A 23,794-nucleotide genomic window follows, 5' to 3' on the forward strand; every position below is an offset into this window, starting at 1 on the left:
AAAGACTTCCTATTGACTCCATGATGGTGACTGTCGTCCGCCGAAGGTGTCCGCCTTAACAGTAGTTACAGTTCGTGTAATATAATATCACCACCACCACCGGTGTGTATTCAGAAAAAAGTAAGTACCTATGCATATGATTAACTTTCAGTTGCACAATAAAAATCATTATTGCTACCGTTTCACAATCGGCAACGCCTCAGTAATTATTAACTGGCAGTAAGTAAACGCCTAATTTATGACAAAGTTACTTATAACTAAAATGTGGAATCTAATTTTAGTAACAAGTAATAACGTTGTTTCGCGCATTGAGTAACTACTCAAATACATAGATTTGGCGTTATCTTCGTGTTAATAACATACTTACTATTGCTTCATTGCATTTGCAGGAACATGGCATATAATAATTTGCTTCTGCTGTTTTTTGTTTTGGTTCTGACTTCGGCCAGTATGAGTCCAGTATCAAATGAATTACAACAAAAACTTAAAAATCCAGCTGTCGTTAAATTTCGAGAATACTTGCGAATAGACACTAGCCGAAGTGAACATTTACGTAAGTTGCAACATTCTTCTTACCGTTGTTAGACTTAATTTGGATTGAGCATTGATCTGTTGCGAGTTGAATACTTAACTGTAGGATCCATTTAAGTTACTCATACTTACCTATTATTAAATTAGAAAAAACTAACTGATTCCGACAGTAGCTTATTTTCTATAAATATAAAATATATAATGCCGTCGGTCCACCTTGTGGGTGGACGTCCCACGCCGCGTTTTCCGGTACGCGGCCTCCACTCCAGAACCTTGCTGCCCCATCGGCCGTCAGTTCTGCGTCCTATGTGCCCTGCCCATTGCCACTTCAGCTTGCTAATCCGTCGGGCTATGTCAGCGACTTTAGTTCGTTTACGGATCTCCTCACGCGCCCCCAGGAAAGCGCTGGACGCAGGCCGCTACCAACCGGCAACATGGAAAGTATTGGGGGAGGCCTATGTTCAGCAGTGGACGTCCTATGGCTGAGATGATGATGATGATGATAAAATATATAAATTCATACAGATCAGGCTGTGGAATTCTGGAAGCGGCAGGCAAGCGAAGTGGGCCTAGATTTCGCAGTGTACTTCCCAGCAGGCAAGCCGGTTTGCGTGCTAACGCGCGTCGGGGCCAACCCCGCCCTGCCCAGCATTATGCTCAACTCTCATATGGATGTCGTTGAGGCTGACCCAGTAAGTGTGCCGAGCATAGAATACATACTTAGTTCCAACAGAAGGATCACTTCGCAAGCCAATTCATTTAAAAACGCACATTAAGAGTCGTGACACGATGCAACGTCGTATCATGTACACGTGTAAGAGCACACCACTTTTCTTTCAGGCGCCGTCGATGGGCATTTTTTTATCGCGCATTGCTGCGCTACTAAATCAGATTACCTTGCGGAATGGGTAAACTGCGGAGTGACTCCCAGGGTTCATAAATACAGGCTGTATTTACACTGATAGCGATGAACCATTGCACTGTATAATACAAATGTCTCTTTACAACAGACTGAATGGACTTATCCACCTTTTGCGGCGCACGTAGACGATGACGGCAACATCTTCGCTCGTGGAACTCAAGACACCAAGGATATAGCCATCCAGTACCTGGAGGCGGTCAGGCGGATCAATGCCCAGAATGTCACCTTGCAACGCACTTTCCACATCACTCTTATGCCTGGTACTTAATTGCATCTATGGGTGTATTCATACTTACAAAAATAGCACAGAAATAGAATATTGCATTTTATTCTGAAGGTGATACAATACGTAATGGTTCGGTCAAACCAACGCGATCAGCCGGCGTGCAGCGATGGCAATCAGCGCCATCGTTGCACGCGATCGCGTGTGATCGCTTTGGTTTGGCTGAAACTTAATTAATCATTGACTTTGATGAAATGAGAGACTACTTTAAGTAAGTTGTCTGTGTTAGTAGACATTGGCGTCTAGCAAATAGTGGACCTAGGCGTCCAGTTCAGGTGCTTACCGGGACCTTCATCAGATTTATCGGTCCACCGAGTTGGATGCCTGCCGCTATAATAAAGCAGCCTTGTATACTTACAGATGAAGAAACAGGCGGATTTCAGGGCATCAGGCCATTTATTAAAACGCCAGAGTTCAAGGCGTTAAACATCGGTTTTGCTTTGGACGAGGGGGGGGCATCCCCGACGGACGACATGTTTGCCACGTATCAAGATCGGAGAGCTTGGTGTAAGATTTATTAAGGTTTTATTAATAACTTTAAAAAACTCATAGTGTAGATACATAAAGTAAAAAACATGTAGAGCGCCCATTCGAATGCAAATGAAACTTAATGCTAGGTACATACATTCTCTGTCAGATAACCATAGGGCTAAAGAGATTCAATTTGCTAGGCAGTGCTTTAAAAGCAAAAGAAAAGAAAATTACGACTGCCCTGGAATTGTCTGGAATCTAAAAATTCTAGGAGCCGGACTTATGATTGTATTCATAATTATTATTCAGTACAGTAATAGGTGTAGGTAAATCATGGTTTGAACGGGATTTTTTTGGTAAATCGGGACTAATCCCACTCTTTCCAATCACTGCAACTTCTGTACTTATCAGTCACGCTACAATTTGGCCCAGAACACACGGTGAAACGCATAGCTGGGCATTAACTCGTTAATCCGTTAAACGTTAATTAACGAAGTTAACATTTCTATTAACGGATTAACTTTTAAGTTAACTTTAAAAAATGTTAACGGACTCGTTAACTTCCGTTAAATTATCCTATGTCCGTTAATCGTTAATCCAGTACCTACTATTTACCAAAAAGATACAGCAGGCACGCTGAAAAACGCTAGAAAAACGCGTTCTGACAAGTACGTTCGGGTTTCCAGAACTTCCAGAACCCAAAACAACAGTTTTTGTAACCAGATCACTAACGACACTTGTTAGTATGTGTGGGACAACTCTTGCAACTGAATTTAAGACCAGTTTTCCTCAACCGATTGAGCTGAAATTTGGTATACTTATGTAAGTACGATGACAATGCAATGTTATGGTACCATTGAGCTGGTCTGACGATGGAGTCATGAGGTGGCCATAGGAACTCCTAAATGAAACGGTGGAAACTTATCGAGTTTGGGTTTGCTGGATTTGTCTTTTCGAGCGCTTTGGTGCTAAATTGTATTGTAATTAAACCAAGGCTCTGAGATTTAGATACTACTAAAAACACTAAAAAGTGTAAAATAAAATTATAATAATTAAAAAACTTTTTTAAAAACAAGCTTTTATTCTGAAATTCAGTTGTACTAGAACGAAAAAAATAATTTTATTGTACTTATGCAAGGTTCAAATAATTTCGAAAGCTTGTAGCGCAAACATAAAAGAGGAATAAATTCCATGCGCGATACAAGCTGTCGAAATTATTTGAACCTTGCATACAATTATTTTTTTCGTTTTATTATCATGTGTTAACGGATTAACGATTAACGTTAACTTGCGTTAAATCTTGCGAAATGTAACGTTTTAACGTTTAACGAAGTTAATTTTTTCATTAACGGTTTAACGATTAACGAAGTTAACTATTTGATTAACGGTGCCCAGCTATGGTGAAACGCAATTGCAACGAAACTACAACCGGTTTCAAACCGGTTTCAAACTGGTCGCGTCATGTGTGGTCTCTCAACGGAATCTATGGCAGGAACTTAGATGCAACTCAAAAGTAACTAGAAGTTGCAGTTTCGTTGCAATTGCGTTTCACCGTGTGTTCCGGGCCTTTGACTTCAAATGAAACTCAAAATGAAGGTTGAATAGGTAACTCGTCCCTATTGCATAGGAACGCCAGCATTATCTTTTTGAATATTTGCAGCTATAGCAATAACAGTCAACGGAGTCGGCGGCCATGGATCAACCATGGCATCTGATGTTGCAATCAAAAAGGTACGTTGTGTAACTGCGGACGACGACATCAAGTTTAACACTTAGGCACATTATGTAGTTGTAGGGAACTAACTACATTAAATGGATGATGTAATCTGCGTATTTGTCTTCTTTTTTAACTGAGTAATGTGGTGTAGTTGACTGTCGCAATTGGATAAGGATTAAAAACCACATTATTATTATAATTAAATGTTAGAACAGGTGTGTGTATACAGGTAAATAATTATTTACTAAAAAACAATCATAAATTATAACTGTACAAAGCTGTTTAAATAATCACACAGTTAAGTAATTGGTATGTTTTAATTTTATTGAGTTAAGATGTAACGTTGTTGAAACTTTGAATAAACGTTTGTTACCAGGAAACAAAGTCTGTCAGCACCAAGTCGAGCAAAAAAGCGGTACGGCCGTACCATCCTTTTCTCGAAGCAATTCAGGCTATTTTCGACCCCCTGTAACTTCGTTGTGGATAAAACCGTAGTACTTATTATTATTCTGTGATAAAACTAGAAGACTGAATTTTCAGTAACCATGTAGGCATTGTAAAGACACGGTATATTTCAAATTTCATTCAATTTGAACCAGTAGTTTAAGAATTATAACGGGTCAAAGTTTCTTAATTTTGTCACTCACTGACTCACCGATCATCAAAACTCTAAGGCACTTCTAGCAAACCTAGAAGCTTCAAATTTGGAATATAAGTAGGTAGTGTTTGGTGTATGAATCAAGGAAAACTAAAATATTTGGGGGCACGGTAGTGCAACCGCCAAGTCGAGTAAAATTTTTCATTTTCGGTCCAGTTTTCTAGATACATAACTGCTGTCTACAAAATACAAAAAGAAATGAGATCCCATCAAAAACAATACTTGTCAAAAAAAACAAGTCTCGCAACTCAGTTGTTCTACGGTAAAAAGTTGTGAGATCCATGTAATACCAAGTCCAGGCCAGGAAATCTTTAACGTTTTACATAAATATATTGACTTGGCCATCGCATGAAAACACGTGTAAATTAAATTATTTAGTGCGATGGCCAAGTCAATAATTTATGTAAAACGTTAAAGTTTTCCTGGCCTGGACTTGGTATTACATGGATCTCACAACTTTTTACCGTAGAACAACTGAGTTGCGAAACTTGGTTTTTTTGACAAGTATTGTTTTTGATGGGATTATCTTTATTGTTTATTACTTAATTCGCCTTACAAGTCAAATACAGAATAATACAACGAGCGTGGGTAAATGTTTATCCTAAGTAACAATACCACTATCATTGTTTATGGATCACAAATATTATTGTTTTGAGATTTATCCATAATTTTCCTACAATATGAATTTACATTCTTGTTTATATTATGTACCAGATGCACCTACATGAAACTTTATTAGCCCTTAGGTAATTCAAATACATAAGTATAATAGCTATACCAGGTACAGTCAGCGTCAAATATTCGTGACACCCAAAGTGGCCAATAAGTTAGAACTTTTTGGCCACTTTGGGTGTCTCGAACTTTTTTACGCTGACTGTACATAAAATGCACAACCGAAAAGAAATAAGGGGTTATTCTACTACACAATTAATACTTTTGAGATACACTTGTATAAAATTGTTTAAAATGGATATGTAATGGTTGTTTCCATGTTCGGAAGCATGGAATCCAACATGGCTGTGCAGTGTGCATTTTTTGGAGACCCCATCGTAATAATTTGTTTACTTTCAGCTGCAACGGTTGATAAATGTGATGATGGAATACAGGGAGATGCTTGAAAAGGCTTTGGAATCAGCTGATAAAGCTACGTATGGGTTATATCCAACACTGAATATCGATATGATTAATGTAAGTGATTATTTATTTATTTATTTATCTTTATTAAAGAAACATACAGCCTTGTTTGACACATGCAGCTTAAAATTAAGTGGGTTATACATTGGCCTTTAAAGTTTCTAAAGCTAGGTTGTACAGTCAAAGTTGAAAAGGAGACAGATGTGTAGCATAATTTATGCATGCAAAAGAAACAACACACTTAACTACAAACTTGTAACACGATATTTCAAGCGGTCATTAAAACAATAAGGAATAGAAACCATTTAAATAACACATTCAATTTTGTATTTAGGCGCCATCATTAGATAGGTACTAGCCACTTAAATTATAAAAAGTACAACGAATAAATAAATGCCTAAGTTTTAGATTATGTAGAGTTTATAAGATTTTATTTTTTTATAAAAGACCAATTTTCAGCGCGGGTGCTTATGCGTTAGCGTTATAAATACATACTTTTAATATAACTAATAGTTTTGGTCTGGATATGCATATTTTATACATATTGTTGTTTTTCAGAAATATTTTGCCTTTTTTGGTTACAGGGTGGAATGGCCCCAAACGTGATTCCGGAAACATTCACTCTGGTGGCTGACATGAGATTTCCTCCTACTGAAAACGCTACTGACATGTTGTCCCTGGTAAATAATGCTATTTAAGTAGGTATAGGTACATATACTTAAAATCTAAAATAATATTTCTAATAGTTATTTAAATGAGATTTAGCTTGACGCGTTCATTGCAATTCCATATAAATGGAAGCGCTTTTTTTTTGTTTATCATCATCATCATCATTTCAGCTACAGAACGTCCACTGCAGGCCTCCCCCAATATCTTGGTTGACCTAAAAGATTTACAAAAAAATGCTTTTATTTTATTAAAACATTGCATTTCGTTACTTAAAGGTATATTCGTGGGCGGCGTTTGCTGGCAATGGAACAACGGTTAAGTTTTTGAGACGAGAAATGGAGTCGCTCGCAACTCCAATAGATGAGTCCAACCCTTATTGGGTCACTATGAATAAAACCATCACAGATTTGTAAGTAACGTTGGATTTTATGGAGAACAGAACGACAGAGTGATGCCTGAACTTATTTTAACATTGTCAATATGCATCAAAATCCGTTCAACAGTTGTTATTTTAAGAAGTAACAAATTCATCTTCACGAACTTACGTTTTTATTGCAAATTGAAAGGTCACAATTTAGGCGGTCTTATTGCTAAGAAGCGATCTCTAGACAACTCAGGGAGATAATTAAGAGGAAAGCTTGGTACAGTATTTTTTCCTTTCTTCAGGGGTTACAGACTGATCACAGGGGTATGTCCCGGGACGACCGATATGTTCGATATTCGCAACATCGGCATCCCGGCTATCGGGTTCGCGCCCGAACGGCGGACCATCAGCCGATTGCACCAGCCCAACGAGTATCTGAACATCGACGTGTTTCTAGAAGGCATCGATATCTACGTCCCCCTCATCACTAATCTGGCAAATTTGCCTGAAAAATAAATAGGGTAGTAGACACCACTGTAATATAAACCAATGAATGACATACTTTTTTGAGCTGCTAAAATGAGACTACCCTATAGTAGAATAAAATATATGCAGGGTGGAATTTTGTAACTCCACCTAGAGGGAAAGTACTGTTAATATTGTAGATAGAAAATTTTACTCAAAGAAAACATTCCTTTATTTTTGAAAAGAAAGAGATCTGCATTCAAAGATTTTTGAAATTTTTTCGAAAATCACCACCATACCATACATTTTTCTGTAAATAATTAAAATAATTTAAGATTTCATGGTTTTCCGTTCATTAGATTCATCAAGTTTGTTAGAGATATTTGATCCTTATACCGATCGATGTAATAAAAAACAGGGTGTAATTTTTTACAGATTTTAGTTGGTTTGATTCCCGGGTGTGGCAAGCAAATTTTTGGAAATCTTTGAATGCAGTTGAATTTTTTTCAAAAATAAAGGAATGTTTTCTTTCAATAAAACTTTCTATCTACAGTATTAACAGTACTTTCCCTCCAGGTGGCATTACAAAATTCCATCCTGTATTATCAATGAAAATGGGACTATGTCATCAGTTCGTGAATTTAATTAAGCAACTATTTATTATCAAAGCTACTAGAAATATATGTAAAAATGTGAAATTTTACAGTTTTCAGCGCTAAAATAAAGTGTTTTTAACGAAGTTTTGATTTGGGTTGATGGTATCAACTTCTCAATTGCGACTCTATCGAATCGCCCCCTTTTGTTGGCTCTTCCACAGTTGAATGTACACTTAATACCTACCTACTTATTGAAAAAACTGCATAATTTACTTGTGAGTGAAGTTATTGCCATGCGATTATATTCATAAAATAAAGCACTGTACAGAATATTGTTGTTTGGCCTTAAGATTTTGACTCTAACTACCTTACATTGTATCCATTCACAACCGTGGAAATTAGGTACTTCGTTACGTTCACGTTCCTAGTAAGTATCATGGTATAAAAACATGTGTCTTTATTCATTGATTTACTCTGCGAATAAGTAGTTTGGCAACCCTACTGACTGTAAACTTACCTAAAATAATCCTTTTCATTCATATGTTTTGCCATACTTATAGCACGGTTTCAGTATCACCAACGGTGCGCCCCTAGGCGGACACGCTAATAATAGTCATCTGTGTTCATTTAATATGGAGAGCTTTGTAAACAGGTGAGTATATACATGAATTTTTTTGCTTTCAGTTCATGTTTTGGATTTATTTTTATAATAAATGACATTGGGAACTTTTTGCCCCACTTTTCAAAAAGTAGCGGACACAAACGAAATCTGTCACAGATGATACATACTAATATCCAATGAATTTCCGTGCATTTTCTTTTTCTCTCTTATATGGGAATATTGAGAAAATGAAGTTAAATATTTTATTTTATTTTACATTTAAACTTTTCATTGCATCTAAATATTAATAATATCATCACAAAAATACGCCAAATGACTACGATTATGCGCGCTGCGGCTCAGCAGGGTCTAGTCAGGTAAAAAATAAACCGGTTTCGCTGCCTACGCGCATCGCTCGAACACCCAATACGCAACTCGCAGTCCTTCGTCATCTGTCTGTGTTCTGTGCGCTCCCGTGTTTTTTCGTGGTTCGTCGTTCCCGATTTCCATAACAAAAATGCCTTAGCTACTTATTTTGGGTTGGAGTCTTAGATTAATAAAACCTAGATAGATAGTCAGTGCACGAAAGGTGAGGCAGTTTTTAGGGAGCCGGCACGGCTCACCCGTAAACGTCACATGAACTGTCAAAGTGAAAAATTGGTAAACACGTCCGACGAATTTTAATTATTAAAACGGTTTATGCTGTGAAAGGGTGTCTAAAATACATCAGAAAAACAAAAGAAAGTGACCAGTGTTACATTTCATAAGTAAGTACTACGATTCGACGCGTATTTTGCTTGAATTTGGCTTTCAAAAATTAAATACGGGAATGATACCAGTAACAAGAAAATTTATTTCCCAATTGTTCGCCGTACAAATACACTTCCTTTTTTATGAAATCGAGACTTTTAAGTCGATTTATCTTATTGTTATTAGGTAGGTACTTTGAATTCAATAAATAAGTAAGTACATGATGCGTTTTGTTTTTGTTAATTATAAAATTATTAAAAACGTATTAAAAATTTCCCTACTTTCGGGAAAATCGCCTTCACTGTCTACACTCCCCAACAAAATTGACACTAATGACATAAGGTTTTTGCCTCACTCTTGACGAAGCGTTTGTATGAAGACTATCCATCTAGGTTTTATTAATCTAAGGTTGGAGTAATGTATGAGATGTTAATTAATTTATTTATATTTTTTATTTATTTATATTATTTTATTTACTTTTATTGGTTACTCTGCAATGCCAAACAACATAATACTTATGTAAAAATATCAAATCATTTTAGACAAATATATTTTCAACTTAGACTCGTCATATCTCAGAATTCCCATATGTCACAACATAGCGCTTTAAGTGAATATACCTACAAGCATGGACCTATAAAAAAAGGCGGACGGAACTCGCGCTACAACAAAACTGTGACGCAAAATTTTGGCGTCTGTCTCTTGTGTGAGTGAATTTAGGGATGCCATGTTACGTTAGCCAAAACATTTTACCAATTTAATTTAAGAAAAACAGATCGGCAGATGTTACTTGGAAATGTAGACAGAATTATTCCGTGCCATTTGAAAAGGATGAAAGGTGAATGCGTTGAGGTAGGCGCGAAATTTTCAATGTTCAAATTTTCTAACATTGTTTGCAAGTCAGTGTCAGGGTATGTACATCATGTTGATCAAAAATGATTCACGCAGTTACAAATTACGAATCTTGTTTATGAACACTTATGAAGCACCTATGTACACTTATGAAGCAATAAACGATTATGATTATGATTATGATGATAATCTTATGCATCATCAATATATTATTATTATCTCTGATAGATTTTAACATACAACCTGACACTGACTTGCAATCAATGTAAGAAAATTTGAATTTCGCAGTTCCACATTTTTGGGAAGGATCAAATCTGCCTATGAAAATATATCCCATTGAAACACAATTATTATGATAAATTATTTTATTTCGTACATGCGTAATAAACAACTAAAAAGTCCTAAAATTATTATTAATTTCCCATATTTCGGGTAATTTTCCCACGTAAACAACTGAGAACACTGGTCTTTGACGTATTATTTTTTCGAGTGAATGACGTTTGATTTCAATTAATTTCAATATTTTAATGTCGGGAAATAAGTGATTGGATTATTATTTTACCTGTGAAATGTAATTCCTTAATTTTTGTTTGTTCGAACAGAACGGTTTTTACACAATTTCATCACACAAGAAATGTCGCATTCGTGTTGTTTTTTCGCCGCCTAAATGTGTCAACTGTGTGAAGTTTGCACTCGAAGTGGTGCGTCAGGGTTTGAATGTGTGCGTGCCGGCCTGTACGTACAGGCAAGCTGGTGTATCCTAATGTCACAGTATTTTGTTGATGAGAATCCGTCCGACTTTTTTTATAGGTCCATGCCTACAAGTATAAAGCTTTTGAAATAAAATATAAAGGCACTGGGTCTCTATCAGAAGGAACTCTAGGGGTGGAATCTCCATAGGCGTGGGTTAACGGGCAAGGAGATAATATCTTGGATGGTTGACAATCACTTTTCCTACAATTTAACGTTCCACCAAACTCAACACGCTCTCAAAGATAACCTCGCAGCCGCCTGCTCACACTTGACATGACACAACTGAATGACAGTTATCTTTTTCTGCGCATCAGTTGGGTGTTACGTTTAGGAATCACAAACCTTCCGCTCTACAGATTTATACAGATAACATAATATTAAGATTGGTACTATTAATCATCAATAATAATTTGCAGCATCTGTGTCCGGCGCCGACACGGCCAGCCTGACTATCGCACGGCCTCGTGCGCTTAGTCCAGGGTTTGTCCATCTGTAAACATTCAATTTCTCATTATCACAGCTCGTCCATTCCTGACTACAGAGTGTGCGAATATCAGATCGTAGAATCACAATAAATACAGCTGATCAGGGCGTGATGACCCTGGATCAGGAAACCAAACCATTACAGCTGGCCCGGGCGTCAGGCCCGTCCAGGAAACCAAAACATTACAGCTGGCCCGGGGTGAGGCCCCGCCGACCAGGAAACCAAAACATTACAGCTGGCCCGGGGTGAGGCCCCGCCGACCAGGAAACCAAAACATTGCAGCTGGCCCGGGGTGAGGCCCCGCCGACCAGGAAACCAAAACATTACAGCTGGCCCGGGGTGAGGCCCCGCCGACCAGGAAACCAAAACATTACAGCTGGCCCGGGGTGAGGCCCCGCCGACCAGGAAACCAAAACATTACAGCTGGCCCGGGGTGAGGCCCCGCCGACCAGGAAACCAAAACATTACAGCTGGCCCGACCAGGAAACCAACACATTACAGCTGGCCGACCAGGAAACCAGAGTTTAGGTAACATGGCCCGATGCGCAAGGCTTAAGCCAAGGCTCCTTCAACCAGTTACCTCAAACCCAACTACCACTATTACTGCTGATCCAGGCATGCAGCCGTGCGATCAGGAAACCAACATTACACCAGCGTGGCCCGGGCGTAAACAGCCCCTTCAACCACGGCAACAGGGTGGCCCGGGCGCCCTTGGCCCGGCCCCCCTCAACTCACTCACTCACAAAGGCCCTTCCAGTTTACGTCAATCACAATAATTTCCGTCAACCTGCACCAACTCTCAATGTCTGAGCCAGCATCCTCCATGTAAAACTTGATGAGTTGCATATCGTAGGTGTGCATGCTGAAAGATTTATCTCCTTTGAATAGTGCCCTTCGAATCCCACTTCTGATAAAGGCACTGGGTCTCTATCAGAAGGAACTCTAGGGGTGGAATCTCCATAGGCGTGGGTTAACGGGCAAGGAGATAATATCTTGGATGGTTGACAATCACTTTTCCTACAATTTAACGTTCCACCAAACTCAACACGCTCTCAAAGATAACCTCGCAGCCGCCTGCTCACACTTGACATGACACAACTGAATGACAGTTATCTTTTTCTGCGCATCAGTTGGGTGTTACGTTTAGGAATCACAAACCTTCCGCTCTACAGATTTATACAGATAACATAATATTAAGATTGGTACTATTAATCATCAATAATAATTTGCAGCATCTGTGTCCGGCGCCGACAAATACGTTTCATCTTTGTCCGTGGGGAATTTTGTCACAGTAAAGGTCCTAATGTTCTTTTAAATGTAATGAGTATTTGTACCAGAGCCGGCTGAAACGTGTTTTTACTAGGTATAACATTTAAATCAAACATACATTTTTGCGATTTGACCCCAGCCCATTCTTAAATTACGTGTTAGTCAATTTATAAAAGTTTCAATGGCTAACACTGAGGTAAGTTTTGTAGAGTTTGAGTTAACTAGTATTTACTTGACCGAACTCCGGTACTTTCAAGTGGAGATTAATCAAAAACTTACGTTAGAGTTAATTTAAAAACTGCAGGCAGTACTCGTAGTACGCTTAATTCATTTAATAAAACAAAGTAGAGTCCCACTGGTTACGAATAGTTATCGTCTTTTTGTTCCGGTATTAATTTATTACTGGCTCACGTCTAACCAGAAATAACATGTTTCTTTAACTATAACAAGTTTTTGAATACATGGCATTTCCATCTGTTTAGTAGATGATCGTGCTGTGTAGGGAAATCAAACCTTTTGTTTAAGTTTTTACAAAATGCTATCAGTAAGGTGTCATCAATGTTTAAGATTTTGTTTACTTCGGAAAACATATTTCGATTATCAAATGAGATTTTATCCGTTGCACTCTGTCTGTCGATAAAGATCCGGTTTCACTAACTAAATCTGTGTCTGTCTGACGTTGATGGACTTTATCAGCAAATAAATGTTATTGGGACTATTTCCACCTCTCGTTCCCACCGCGCTGCAACTCCCGTGTGCAGAAAAGGTATAGCTTGACTGTCAATAAAATCCAACCAGTGAAGGTCAAGTTTGGGAAAATTAAGCTGTCATTGGACCCGCAACGAAATTAATTAAGTAAGAATCTTTTTCGGAATAATGATGACATAATACCTAAGGTGACACACCCAAAACGGGCCACGGGGTGATGACCATCATAAAGATATAAAAAAGAAAAAAATCGTTATCAATGTCCTCTACATTGATAACGATTTCGCCCTGTGCCAATCTATTTATTTGAATATGATATTTCTGTTTGTTGATGGGTAAAAAAGATCATCCTTTTACTAAATTGAGAGCGTGCACGTTCACTCTATTCTAAACTAATAATACAAATCGGAAGGTAAGACAACATTTTACTCTTAAAATTCGAACAGATTTAGAAGAGCTCAAATGTTTCTTACCTTGCAAATTGTGTAAGAGTGTTTCTCACTCACTATCTTATTTTTTTACTTTACGTTTCAATATTTTTTTCTGGTGCCTACTGAAGCATAACATTGATAATAAGTAAATTGATTATTACCTACTTCTTCGGCTTGAATTTAATCAAAATTAAGACGAAATAAAAATTGTTAGTTACCGTTTTAGTGCGGGCTAAATGGGTTGACTTTGTTTATCTTTTGTTTTCAGAATTTATAAAAACATGGCATATAAATTGCTGTTGCTGTCCTTCGTTCCGTTTCTGACTTCAACCGTCATGGCCAGTCCACTGCCAAACAAATTACAGGAACAACTGGAAAACCCAGCTGTTGTTAAATTTCGAGAATACTTGCGAATAGACACTAGCCCAAGTGAGAATTTACGTAAGTAGCAATAATATTATGATCTAATTTTTTTAGCATTTTGTCAGTTAGGCATCCCGTCATCGCAAAAAATTAAGTTAATTAACTCAATACTTTTTATTGGCATAGTTTTTATTGGCATTCCTGATTCCAGTGTGGCAGACATTGCTAAGATAATATACCTAGTTAAAAAATACAGGGTGACAGGTAAAGCGATACATTCCTTGAAAGGGGTTAAAGTAGAGCTTATTTGCAGTCATTTAAGTCATATGACACCATGTCCGAAACTTGTTCATTTCCAAGTTATTTAAGATTTAAGTATTTTTTTAAAAATCTCCAGATTTTATGTTAAAATGTACCCTTGTAATGAAGAATACGGAATAATGTTAACTTTTTTGTTGTATTCGTATAGCTAAATAATAAGATTGACATTTTAAATTAAAATTTGCAAGAAAGAATCGTCATTACTCAAGTAAAAGCTAAAAAACCATGTATTATTTTGCGAAAAAAAATATGTTTTAGGTAATTAAACGAAGAATTTCCAAGAAAAAATGTATGGAATGTTGTGTACAAATTACAGAATTTAGTTCCTTGATTCATTAGCTATTCAAAAAGGTACAGGTGTTTAACAAACACTTCATAATTATTTTTTTATTTGAATTTAAACGTCTAGTAAGATACTTTCTTAAAAAAATAAATAAATAAAAAAGTCACACTAACAACTATTCTTGGGTCTCAATAAATGAAAAACTTAGTATTTTAATAATAATTGTATCACCTAATTTTATTTAGGTACATTATTTTAAGTCCTGCTCGAACTGTAAGCCCCGTCTTCTAATACAAGCTTGTAGTTTGTTTCTCACTTCTGTTTTTGTGACTCTTGTTGTCAAACTTTGCTGAATATCTTGAGGTGCCCTCTGAATGCGCTCACGAAGCTTTCACACACACAGCACACTTTCGGCTCAGTGTACGCCAATGGATGGATCAACAATATCCACTTCGTTGGATTGGGCGCTGTGGACCCATTCCTTGGCCAGCCAGAAGTCCGGATCTGACCCCTTGCGATTTTTATTTATGGGGTCACATGAAGTATCTCTTGTATGTAACCCCCGTAAACAACGAGCAAGAGCTTCGTGAGCGCATTCAGAGGGCAGCTCAAGATATTCAGCAGTTTGACAACAAGAGTCACAAAAACAAAAGTGAGAAACTGACTACGAGCTTGTATTAGAAGACGGGGCTCACAGTTTGAGCAGGACTTGAAATAATGTACCTAGATAAAATTAGGTGATACAATTATTATTAAAATACTAAGTTTTTCATTTATTGAGACCCAAGAATAGTTGTTAGTGTGACTTTTTTATTTTTTTATGAAAGTATCTTACTAGACGTTTAAATTCAAATAAAAAAATAATTATGAAGTGTTTGTTAAACACCTGTACCTTTTTGAATAGCTAATGAATCAAGGAACTAAATTCTGTAATTTGTACACAACATTCCATACATTTTTTCTTGGAAATTCTTCGTTTAATTACCTAAAACATATTTTTTTTGCAAAATAATACATGGTTTTTTAGCTTTTACTTGAGTAATGACGATTCTTTCTTGCAAATTTTAATTTAAAATGTCAATTTTATTATTTAGCTATACGAATACAACAAAAAAGTTAACATTATTCCGTATTCTTCATTACAAGGATACATTTTAACATAAAAACTGGAGATTTTTAAAAAAATACTTAAATCTTAAATAACTTGGAAATGAACAAGTTTCGGACATGGTGTCATATGACTTAAATGACTGCAAATAAGCTCTACTTTAACCCCTTTCAAGGAATGTATCGCTTTACCTGTCACCCTGTATAAAGCATTATAAATGTATGTACCTTGCATAACATTCAAAATTAGACTGTTAGACATACACTATTTTTAATATTTCTTATGCCATCGCCGGCGGGACGGGTCGCGTGAACTGTCATGGGTCGCGCGACCTGTCATTGGCCTTTGATCGCACTGGATGGCGATGGCGATTTGCACGCGTTGATGTGGCTGAAGCTTTTGGCAAGGTAATGTGTAATGTTTCTTTATTATTTTTGTACAGAGGAGGCCGTGGAATTCTGGAGGCGGCAGGCCGCCGACTCAGGGCTTGATTTTGCGGTGTACTCGCCGGCCGGCAAGCCGATATGCGTCCTAACGCGCGTGGGCGCCGACCCTACCTTGCCCAGCATCATGCTCAATTCCCACATGGATGTGGTTGCAGCCGTGCCAGTGAGTTACTTCGTTCGTTTCAACGGAATTCCGTCCACTGCTGGACAAAGGATGCCCCACGGATTTCCACAATGACCGGTCCTGCGTTGCCCGCCCTGGTGCCGCGACCTTCACCAGACAGGTCTCAGCTCAGCAGTACTCAGTGAATAGGAGGACTGCCTATACTACGTTTTCCGGTCCTTGGTCGCCACTCGAATCAGTGTCTGCCTACCTGTAGCACGAAAAACTTTCGTCTACGAGTATAGATATGCCTGTTAAGAGCGGTTACTGTATTAAGTTTTATCTAGCAGCTCAACAGCTCAAAGTTGCAATTTTTAGTTAATCATCAACCTAATTCAACTCCTCCCATTAAAGTCACTTAGAACGCTTTCCAATTCCCTGAGCAAGAAGCAAAGTTCTTCCTTTGGAAATGTAATGAAAAAGATACAGTGATGTTTTTTTATTTAAAAATATTTAAATTGCAACCTACATCGATTGAAACACGCAATAAAAGTAGAGTTTTTGATAGCTTATCTCCAAAAAATAGTATTTAAACATGCATAAAAAGTAGGTAAGTATTACTGCACTAGTAAGTATACCACTATGCTGTAAATATTTAACAACAGATCGCATGGACCTATCCACCTTACGAGGCGCAAGTGGACAATGATGGCAACATCTACGGGCGCGGAGCTCAGGACACCAAGGACGTAGCCATCCAGTACCTGGAGGCGGTCAGGCGGATCATTGCCCAGAATGTCACCTTGCAACGCACTGTACACATCACTCTTATGCCTGGTAAATAAATTGTATTTCATCCAAGAAAACCTCATTGCTTGCCTACCTTCACTTGTTGTGTTTCACCTTCACTTGCATTGGTGGAAAAGGAGGTGTGATTAGTACCGTTTTGTTTGTTATTCGCCAACAGCCAAGGATGACCTTGGCTTATTGAGGATAAAGGAGGGAATCCTTTCTCGTCTGTGTTACCGATTTAATACAGGATTGGACTCCAAGTCCTAGATCTTCTGGGTTTAAGTTAGTTCAATAACTAACATTCTCACATCCTCTGAGATTGCAATGTTGGCTCAACTACTTACTTACTTATCCATTCAATAAAATAGCAGAAAGTACTTTTATGAGATAACCTTGTTACTTGGAACCCCTAATTAAAGAAAAGACTGCTTCTAGGTCACATGCAGGTTTACCTACCTTACTTATCTCGCCGTGCTAGATTATAGTAGGTAGGTAATTGCACTACCTTCTTGCCTACTTTACAAAAATGAAGTAGGTAGGCATGTGATGTGTCTTTTTGGTAAATATCTTACTAAATTACATGTTTTTGTAAAGAAAGACACAGGCCCGGTTTCCACCAAAGCGAAGCGGAACGGAGACAAGAGGAGATGTGCGGTAAAGCTGGCAGGTTATGTCCACCAAAGCAGAGTGGAGAAGAGCGGAAACGAGAGGAGCTGTGTGAGCTGCACGAAGCTGTCAATCTATTGCCAAGAAAGGAAAACACACTGCGCCGCTCAGCACAGCTTCGCTCCGCGCCTGCCGCCGATGCTGTCAAATCTAGAGAAAAATGAGTCCGCCCGACACATTTCTCTTCTCCGCTCGATCCATTTCCACCGAAACGGAGCCGGGAAGAGATGCGGAAATAATGAATTCTAATTGGTTATTCAAAACACGTACATCTCCGCTCCGCTCCGGCTTGGTGGAAACCAGGCCTTACAATGACCGTCATTATAGCTTCATGCTTAAATTATTGAAATTCGATTCGCTACTTTAGTAACATAACACCCATGTTTAATTTACAAGGTGTCACTTAATACTTTTAGTATATTTTGTAAATTGCTAAAGAGCCATGAAGATAATTTATGCCTTTATTTTAGATGAAGAAACAGGTGGATTTGAGGGAATTAGACCTTTTATAAAAACGCCAGAGTTCAAGGCGTTAAATATCGGTTTTGCATTAGACGAGGGGCTGGCAAACCCGACTGACGACTTGTATGCTACATATCAAGATCGGAGAGCTTGGTGTAAGATTATGCTTCAATTTTTGTTATGATTGCTGTATTTTATTAAGTCTTATCAGTAAATAGGAGCATTGTCTGTCTGTACTATTTCAAGACATGGTAAGCGCGATGAGCGTTCACTCGAACGCTCTTGATGGCATGAGAAATGTAAGAAAAGTGAAAAATAATATTAGGTGTTTTCCGTCGACTCTAGGTTTAATAAATATAACTGCATGCGTAGACTGTATGTAAAGGAGGTTTTCTGGGAGTTTTTTTAAAGAATACTTATTACATAGCAATTTATAAATACAAATTAATTAATAATCCCGTTACCGATACCCCTCGTGGTAATCTAAGCTAATCTATAGTACTTAAGTACATATTATCATTTGGAACTAACAGTATATTACCAAACATTTTTTTTGTAAAATAGGTAGCATAACTTAGATTAATAAAACCTAGATAGATAGTCAGTGCACGAAAGGTGAGGCAGATTTTAGTGAGCCAGAATGGCTTACTCGTAAACGTCACATGAACTGTCAAAGTGAAAAATTGGTAAACACGTCCGACGACTTTTAATTAATTAAGACGGTTTGTGCTGTGAAAGGGTGTCTAAATACATCAGAAAAACTAAACAAAGTGACCAGTGTTACATTTCATAAGTAAGTACTACGATTCGACGCGTATTTTGCTTGAATTTGGCTTTCAAAAATTAAATACGGGAATGATACCAGTAACAAGAAAATTTATTTCCCAATTGTTCGCCGTACAAATACACTTCCTTTTTTATGAATTCAAGACTTTTAAGTCGATTTATCTTATTGTAATTAGGTAGGTACTTTGAATTCAACAAATAAGTAAGTACATGATGTGTTTTGTTTTTGTTAGTTATAAAATAATTTAAAACGTATTAAAATTTTCCCTACTTTCGGGAAAATCGCCTTCACTGTCTACACTCCCCAACAAAATTGACACTAATGACATAAGATTTTTGCCTCACTCTTGACGAAGCGTTTGTATGAAGACTATCCATCTAGGTTTTATTAATCTAAGTAGCATACCTAATTAGAATTTTTTGGGAGGTTGGAATCTAATGTTGAATGTTTCCAGCTATACAAATAACAGTCAAGGGAAAGAGCGGCCATGGATCATCGATGCCAGCTGATATTGCTATCAAAAAGGTACCTAATGTTTTACCATTAAATAAATTTTAAATTGCGTGTTCTGTTAGATTACATTAGGTTTATTTATGACCTTACTAACAATAACACGTCGTTATTTTATTTTATTCGGGCAGTAAAGTTAAATCTATTCGTTTTCACGTTTGGGAAACACCTTTTAAAATAATTCGTTTTGCTTTCAGCTGCAAAGGCTAATAAACGTGATGATGAGATACAGGAAACCACTCGAAAAGGCTCTGATATCAGTGCCTAGTATAAGAAATGGGTTTTACACAACTCTGAATCTTAACATGATCAATGTAAGTGGCTAATGCTCTGGTGGCTCTTCCTTGTTTACATATTATTTTTGTTTTAAAATAAACGGTAATTTATTATTATCATTACAGGGTGGAATGGCCCCAAACATTATTCCGGAAACCTTCACTCTGGTAGCTGATATGAGACTGTCTCCTGAAGAAAATGCAACTGAGATACTATCCCTGGTATGTGATCAATTAAGTTAATAAGTAACAAATAGTTATGCTGCGCTTTCTAAACTGGCTACTTGAACTTTCACTGGTTAAGTTTTTATTTGGGTATTGATGTAGATCATGGCCACACAGGAATTGTAAAGGTAAAGACGAGAGGTAGTGATAGTCCCGATGTGTTTTCTAAGACACGCGCGATTTGCGCACTCCTAATATAGGATAATAATTTCTAGGTAAACTCATGGGGCGCGTTTGCTGGGAACGGAACAACAGTAGACTTCTTAAGACGAGAAATGGAGTCGCTGGCAACTCCTATAGATGAAACCAATCCTTATTGGGTTACTATTAATGAAACCATAACACACATGTAAGTTTTATAGGTATCTACTAGTTATGAAGACAGCCTAGATGTCTATTAAAGTGGGCAAAGTACGCTCTTACTTTCAATTCCCAAGCGTTTCCTTCAAAAACATTTAGATAAGATTCCTCTTAGGGTAAAATATTGCAGATAATAAGATGTAACAGTAGGGGATCAAACACAATCAGTCAGTTGGTTAGTTGACATCATTGACCAATAAATCCAAGACAATCTTAAAAAACACTTTCTAGCCCTGGAACTCATTGTTCGCTACCCTATTGAAGGGTTAAGAGCGCTGTTAATTCGTTAAGTTAAAAATCTTTACGATATGTAACACTTCTACTCATCTTATTTTCTCAGGGGCTACAACCTGGTCCCAGTGGTCTGTCCGGCTACGTCAGACATGTTGCACATCCGTAACATCGGCATCCCGGCCATCGGGTTCGCGCCCAAACGTCGCACCACGAGCCGCGCGCACGACATCGACGAGTACCTAAACATCGATATCTTTCTGGAAGGCATCGATATCTACGTCTCCCTCATCACAAATCTGGCGAATTTGCCGGAGAAGAAAATGGACTGTACAGAATAACTTAAAGAAGCGACCAAGTAGTTTGTATTTCACGTCTCGCGTCTGATTGAAACCAGTCACATTTTCTTTTAAAGTAGAGTTACCAAAACATGCGTACGTAAATAGTATAATTATGATTTAGCTTTGTACAGCAAATATTACAAAAGTATACTCACATAAACAACACCAACATTTTTATTCTTCGCCTTTTGAGGAGGTATTTAATTAAAATTGTGAAAGGTAGAGCCTGCTGTACTAAAATATGAACATCAGGCTATTACTTTTCGTTGAATAATGAACCTAATAGTTAGGTTATTATATCGTCCGTAGTTGAACATTTATTTAATAGTTCGATTTTGGCTATCCAAAGTTTTGAGACATCCTGCATTCTAATCAGGGTTGCCAGACGTCCCGATTTTGGCGGGACGTCCCGATTTTTAAATCAAATTTAAATGTCCCGCGCGGGACAGGCTCCGTCCCGCTTTTCGGAGAGAGACACTCACTTCACCAGACTATTGTTTGAAACGCCATATTATTCTAAAGAATAAAACTTTTTTCATTTTTTTCTTTTTTTATTCTAAAGACGAATTTAACAATAGAATAAATCTGATTTAAAATATATTTTTTTTTGTTAAAATACATTTTCTATGGCTACTTTTTCTATCTATTGTCACGTAAACGTAATTTTAAGTCAAATAAAAAGATAAATATTTGAAAACCTTTGATTAAACACGTTTTTTTACTATGTCCCGCTTCTGACGGAAGAATCCCGCTATTTTCACTCAAAAAGTACCAAGGTCCCGACTTGGCGAAAAAAAAACTGGCAACGCTGATTCTAATCCACTTTTAAAAACTCTAAATCCGATCCACATTTACCAATATTATACCCTCCTAATCGCACTGTACTTTGTAGGATAGGCAAGAATAGCACTTCACCTGCCTTCGGGTAAATATTGGCTCTCGTCTTTTCGGCCACGCGAGGCTGACGGCTCGACTGATCACTGAGCTACGCAATTACAGGAACATAAACTTGTTAATTAGAACTAGATGTGGCAATCTTCGCAAAATAATATACTTTACGAGACAAGTATGTTTGTCAAATTGAGTTTCCACAGTATTAGAGTACCTACCTAAGTTTTTTGCACCAGTAAAATTGCCTTTTCATCTTACTTTCTCCCAAGTAAATAAAATGGAATTTGTAATCAATTTAAAAATACATTCATTATACCGTTCGAAGATTCTTTTCCACATTGACCTTTTTTGTTAGTGCAGATTTGTAGGAACGTTAGAAAGATCATTCAAAGCTACACCGTAAATCCAAGAGTTACAGAATAAACCGTACTATGCTCTTTCGGGGTAACATTTATCTACCGCAGACTAAAACGGAATTTCACTTTAATTTTCGCCTTTGTTTCAACGTTTGCACCTAAATCTTTAGACCAACACTCGGCACTCTCAGTAATGGGTGCCTTCCCATCGTACGTGCCGGGACATTTTTAAAAGGACTTTTTCGCGACCGCCGGCGTGTTTGAAGAGCCGGCGGGCGGCGGCGGCGGCTCGCCGGATTTAGCGCTCGTCACGCTTTTAGCGTACAAATGAATGCTGCCGAATAATAGGGATTTTGTATGTAAACAAATTAGTATTTGATTGAGGAAACAATGTGGTGAGTGTTCTAGCTTGTTAGTGCGAAATTGGAATGTAGAGAAGCCAAAGAACAATACAGGCTTTAAGAAACAGTTTCGTTCTTAGGAATACTGTATCTTAAACAAATCTACGTATGAAACTCATAAGAACCTAATCTAAACTTAAATACCTTCATAGATACAAATAATGATGGATATCTGATGGATTAATACCAAGTTTGCTTGATGCCTATTTCCAAGTTGCAGCAGTATAAAGTGGCCCCAAGCGTCTACGCCAACAATAAATTATAGCTACCTTCGGCAAAGTTTTTAAACGGTGGGTATAGTTGGTTGCGAGTGGCACGCGGCGTTTTAATATTAATTTAGCGCAGACCGCCGGAGGGCGCGCGCTCTAATTGAAATAAATTGTCACGCTGGCTGTCGCCGGGACATAAATCAGAGCCGCCGCCGGCGACCGGTTAAGTGCCTCTACGCGCGGATTGGGACCGGCGAATGGATAGACAGGGCCCGCTTTACATGTAAACTATCCAATTTATCATCATCATCATCATTTCAGCCAAAGGACGTCCACTGCTGAACATAGGCCTCCCCCTATGCTTTCCACGTTGATCGATTGGTAGCGGCCTGAGTCCAGCGCTTCCCTGCTACCTTTACGATGTCGTCGGTCCACCTTGTAGGTGGAATATCCAATTTATACAAAGAAGTTATAGATTTGACAAAATAGTAGTTAATTGATTCATTTTCACTATCAAATAAACAAATACCACTTGCTATTAATATAGTTCTCATGCAATTTTAAGGCAGTTGCTGAAGAATAATCTGTAGCTGTTTAAAGCAATATTAGCCTTGGAAAATAACATCAGCAGGTAGGTACTTTGTTGGGCTAGGAATAGAACCACGTATCGGAAAGTGCAGCGCAGCATGGGACGTCTATCCACAAAGTGGACAGATGACCTCATTAAGGTTTCTGGAATGCGCTAAATATGCTGAGCCGCTGCCAACCGGCTAATCTGGAAATCTTTGGGGGATGCCTATGTTCAGCAGTGGACGTCCTGCGGCTGAAATGATGATGATGATCATAAGACTTTGGCCATCATTTTACTGTGGAACAGCTTGTTACTTTCTTTTTTTCTTTATAGGGTTTTGGTATATGCCCTGTCTAATCTTCTCCGAGGTCCCGTCAAGGGATGACGCTCTAAGAGACAGCGCGCGACGAATTAATTCAGCCAAACGCGGCGGCG

At 37.9% G+C, this 23,794-nt stretch overlaps 2 protein-coding genes across 3 annotated transcripts; both read left to right on the forward strand.

Moving 5' to 3' along the window:
* Nucleotides 1-965: 965 nt before the first annotated feature.
* Nucleotides 966-7,428, forward strand: LOC135072819 (aminoacylase-1-like). The gene is made up of 9 exons (XM_063966856.1): nt 966-972; nt 1,057-1,223; nt 1,542-1,713; nt 2,097-2,243; nt 3,868-3,938; nt 5,654-5,770; nt 6,301-6,396; nt 6,661-6,794; nt 7,052-7,428. The coding sequence occupies exons 1-9, from the start codon at nt 966-968 to the stop codon at nt 7,263-7,265; spliced, it is 1,125 nt and encodes a 374-aa protein (XP_063822926.1). The 3' UTR covers nt 7,266-7,428.
* A 927-nt stretch (nt 7,429-8,355) lies between these two features.
* LOC135072586 (aminoacylase-1-like) lies at nt 8,356-21,094 on the forward strand. Of its 2 annotated transcripts, none has more exons than XM_063966558.1 (10): nt 8,356-8,462; nt 13,927-14,099; nt 16,176-16,342; nt 16,948-17,119; nt 18,211-18,357; nt 19,444-19,514; nt 19,697-19,813; nt 19,901-19,996; nt 20,215-20,348; nt 20,700-21,094. In XM_063966558.1, exons 1-10 carry the CDS (start codon nt 8,443-8,445, stop codon nt 20,929-20,931), a joined length of 1,329 nt encoding a protein of 442 aa, XP_063822628.1. In that variant the 5' UTR covers nt 8,356-8,442; the 3' UTR covers nt 20,932-21,094. The 2 variants fall into 2 exon arrangements, with proteins under 2 accessions (XP_063822628.1, XP_063822629.1); XM_063966559.1 differs by lacking the exon at nt 8,356-8,462 and adding an exon at nt 13,526-13,639.
* The last annotated feature ends 2,700 nt before the right edge of the window (nt 21,095-23,794 follow it).

The sequence above is a fragment of the Ostrinia nubilalis genome, chromosome 6, assembly GCF_963855985.1.
Source record: "Ostrinia nubilalis chromosome 6, ilOstNubi1.1, whole genome shotgun sequence".
Lineage (NCBI taxonomy): Eukaryota > Metazoa > Arthropoda > Insecta > Lepidoptera > Crambidae > Ostrinia > Ostrinia nubilalis.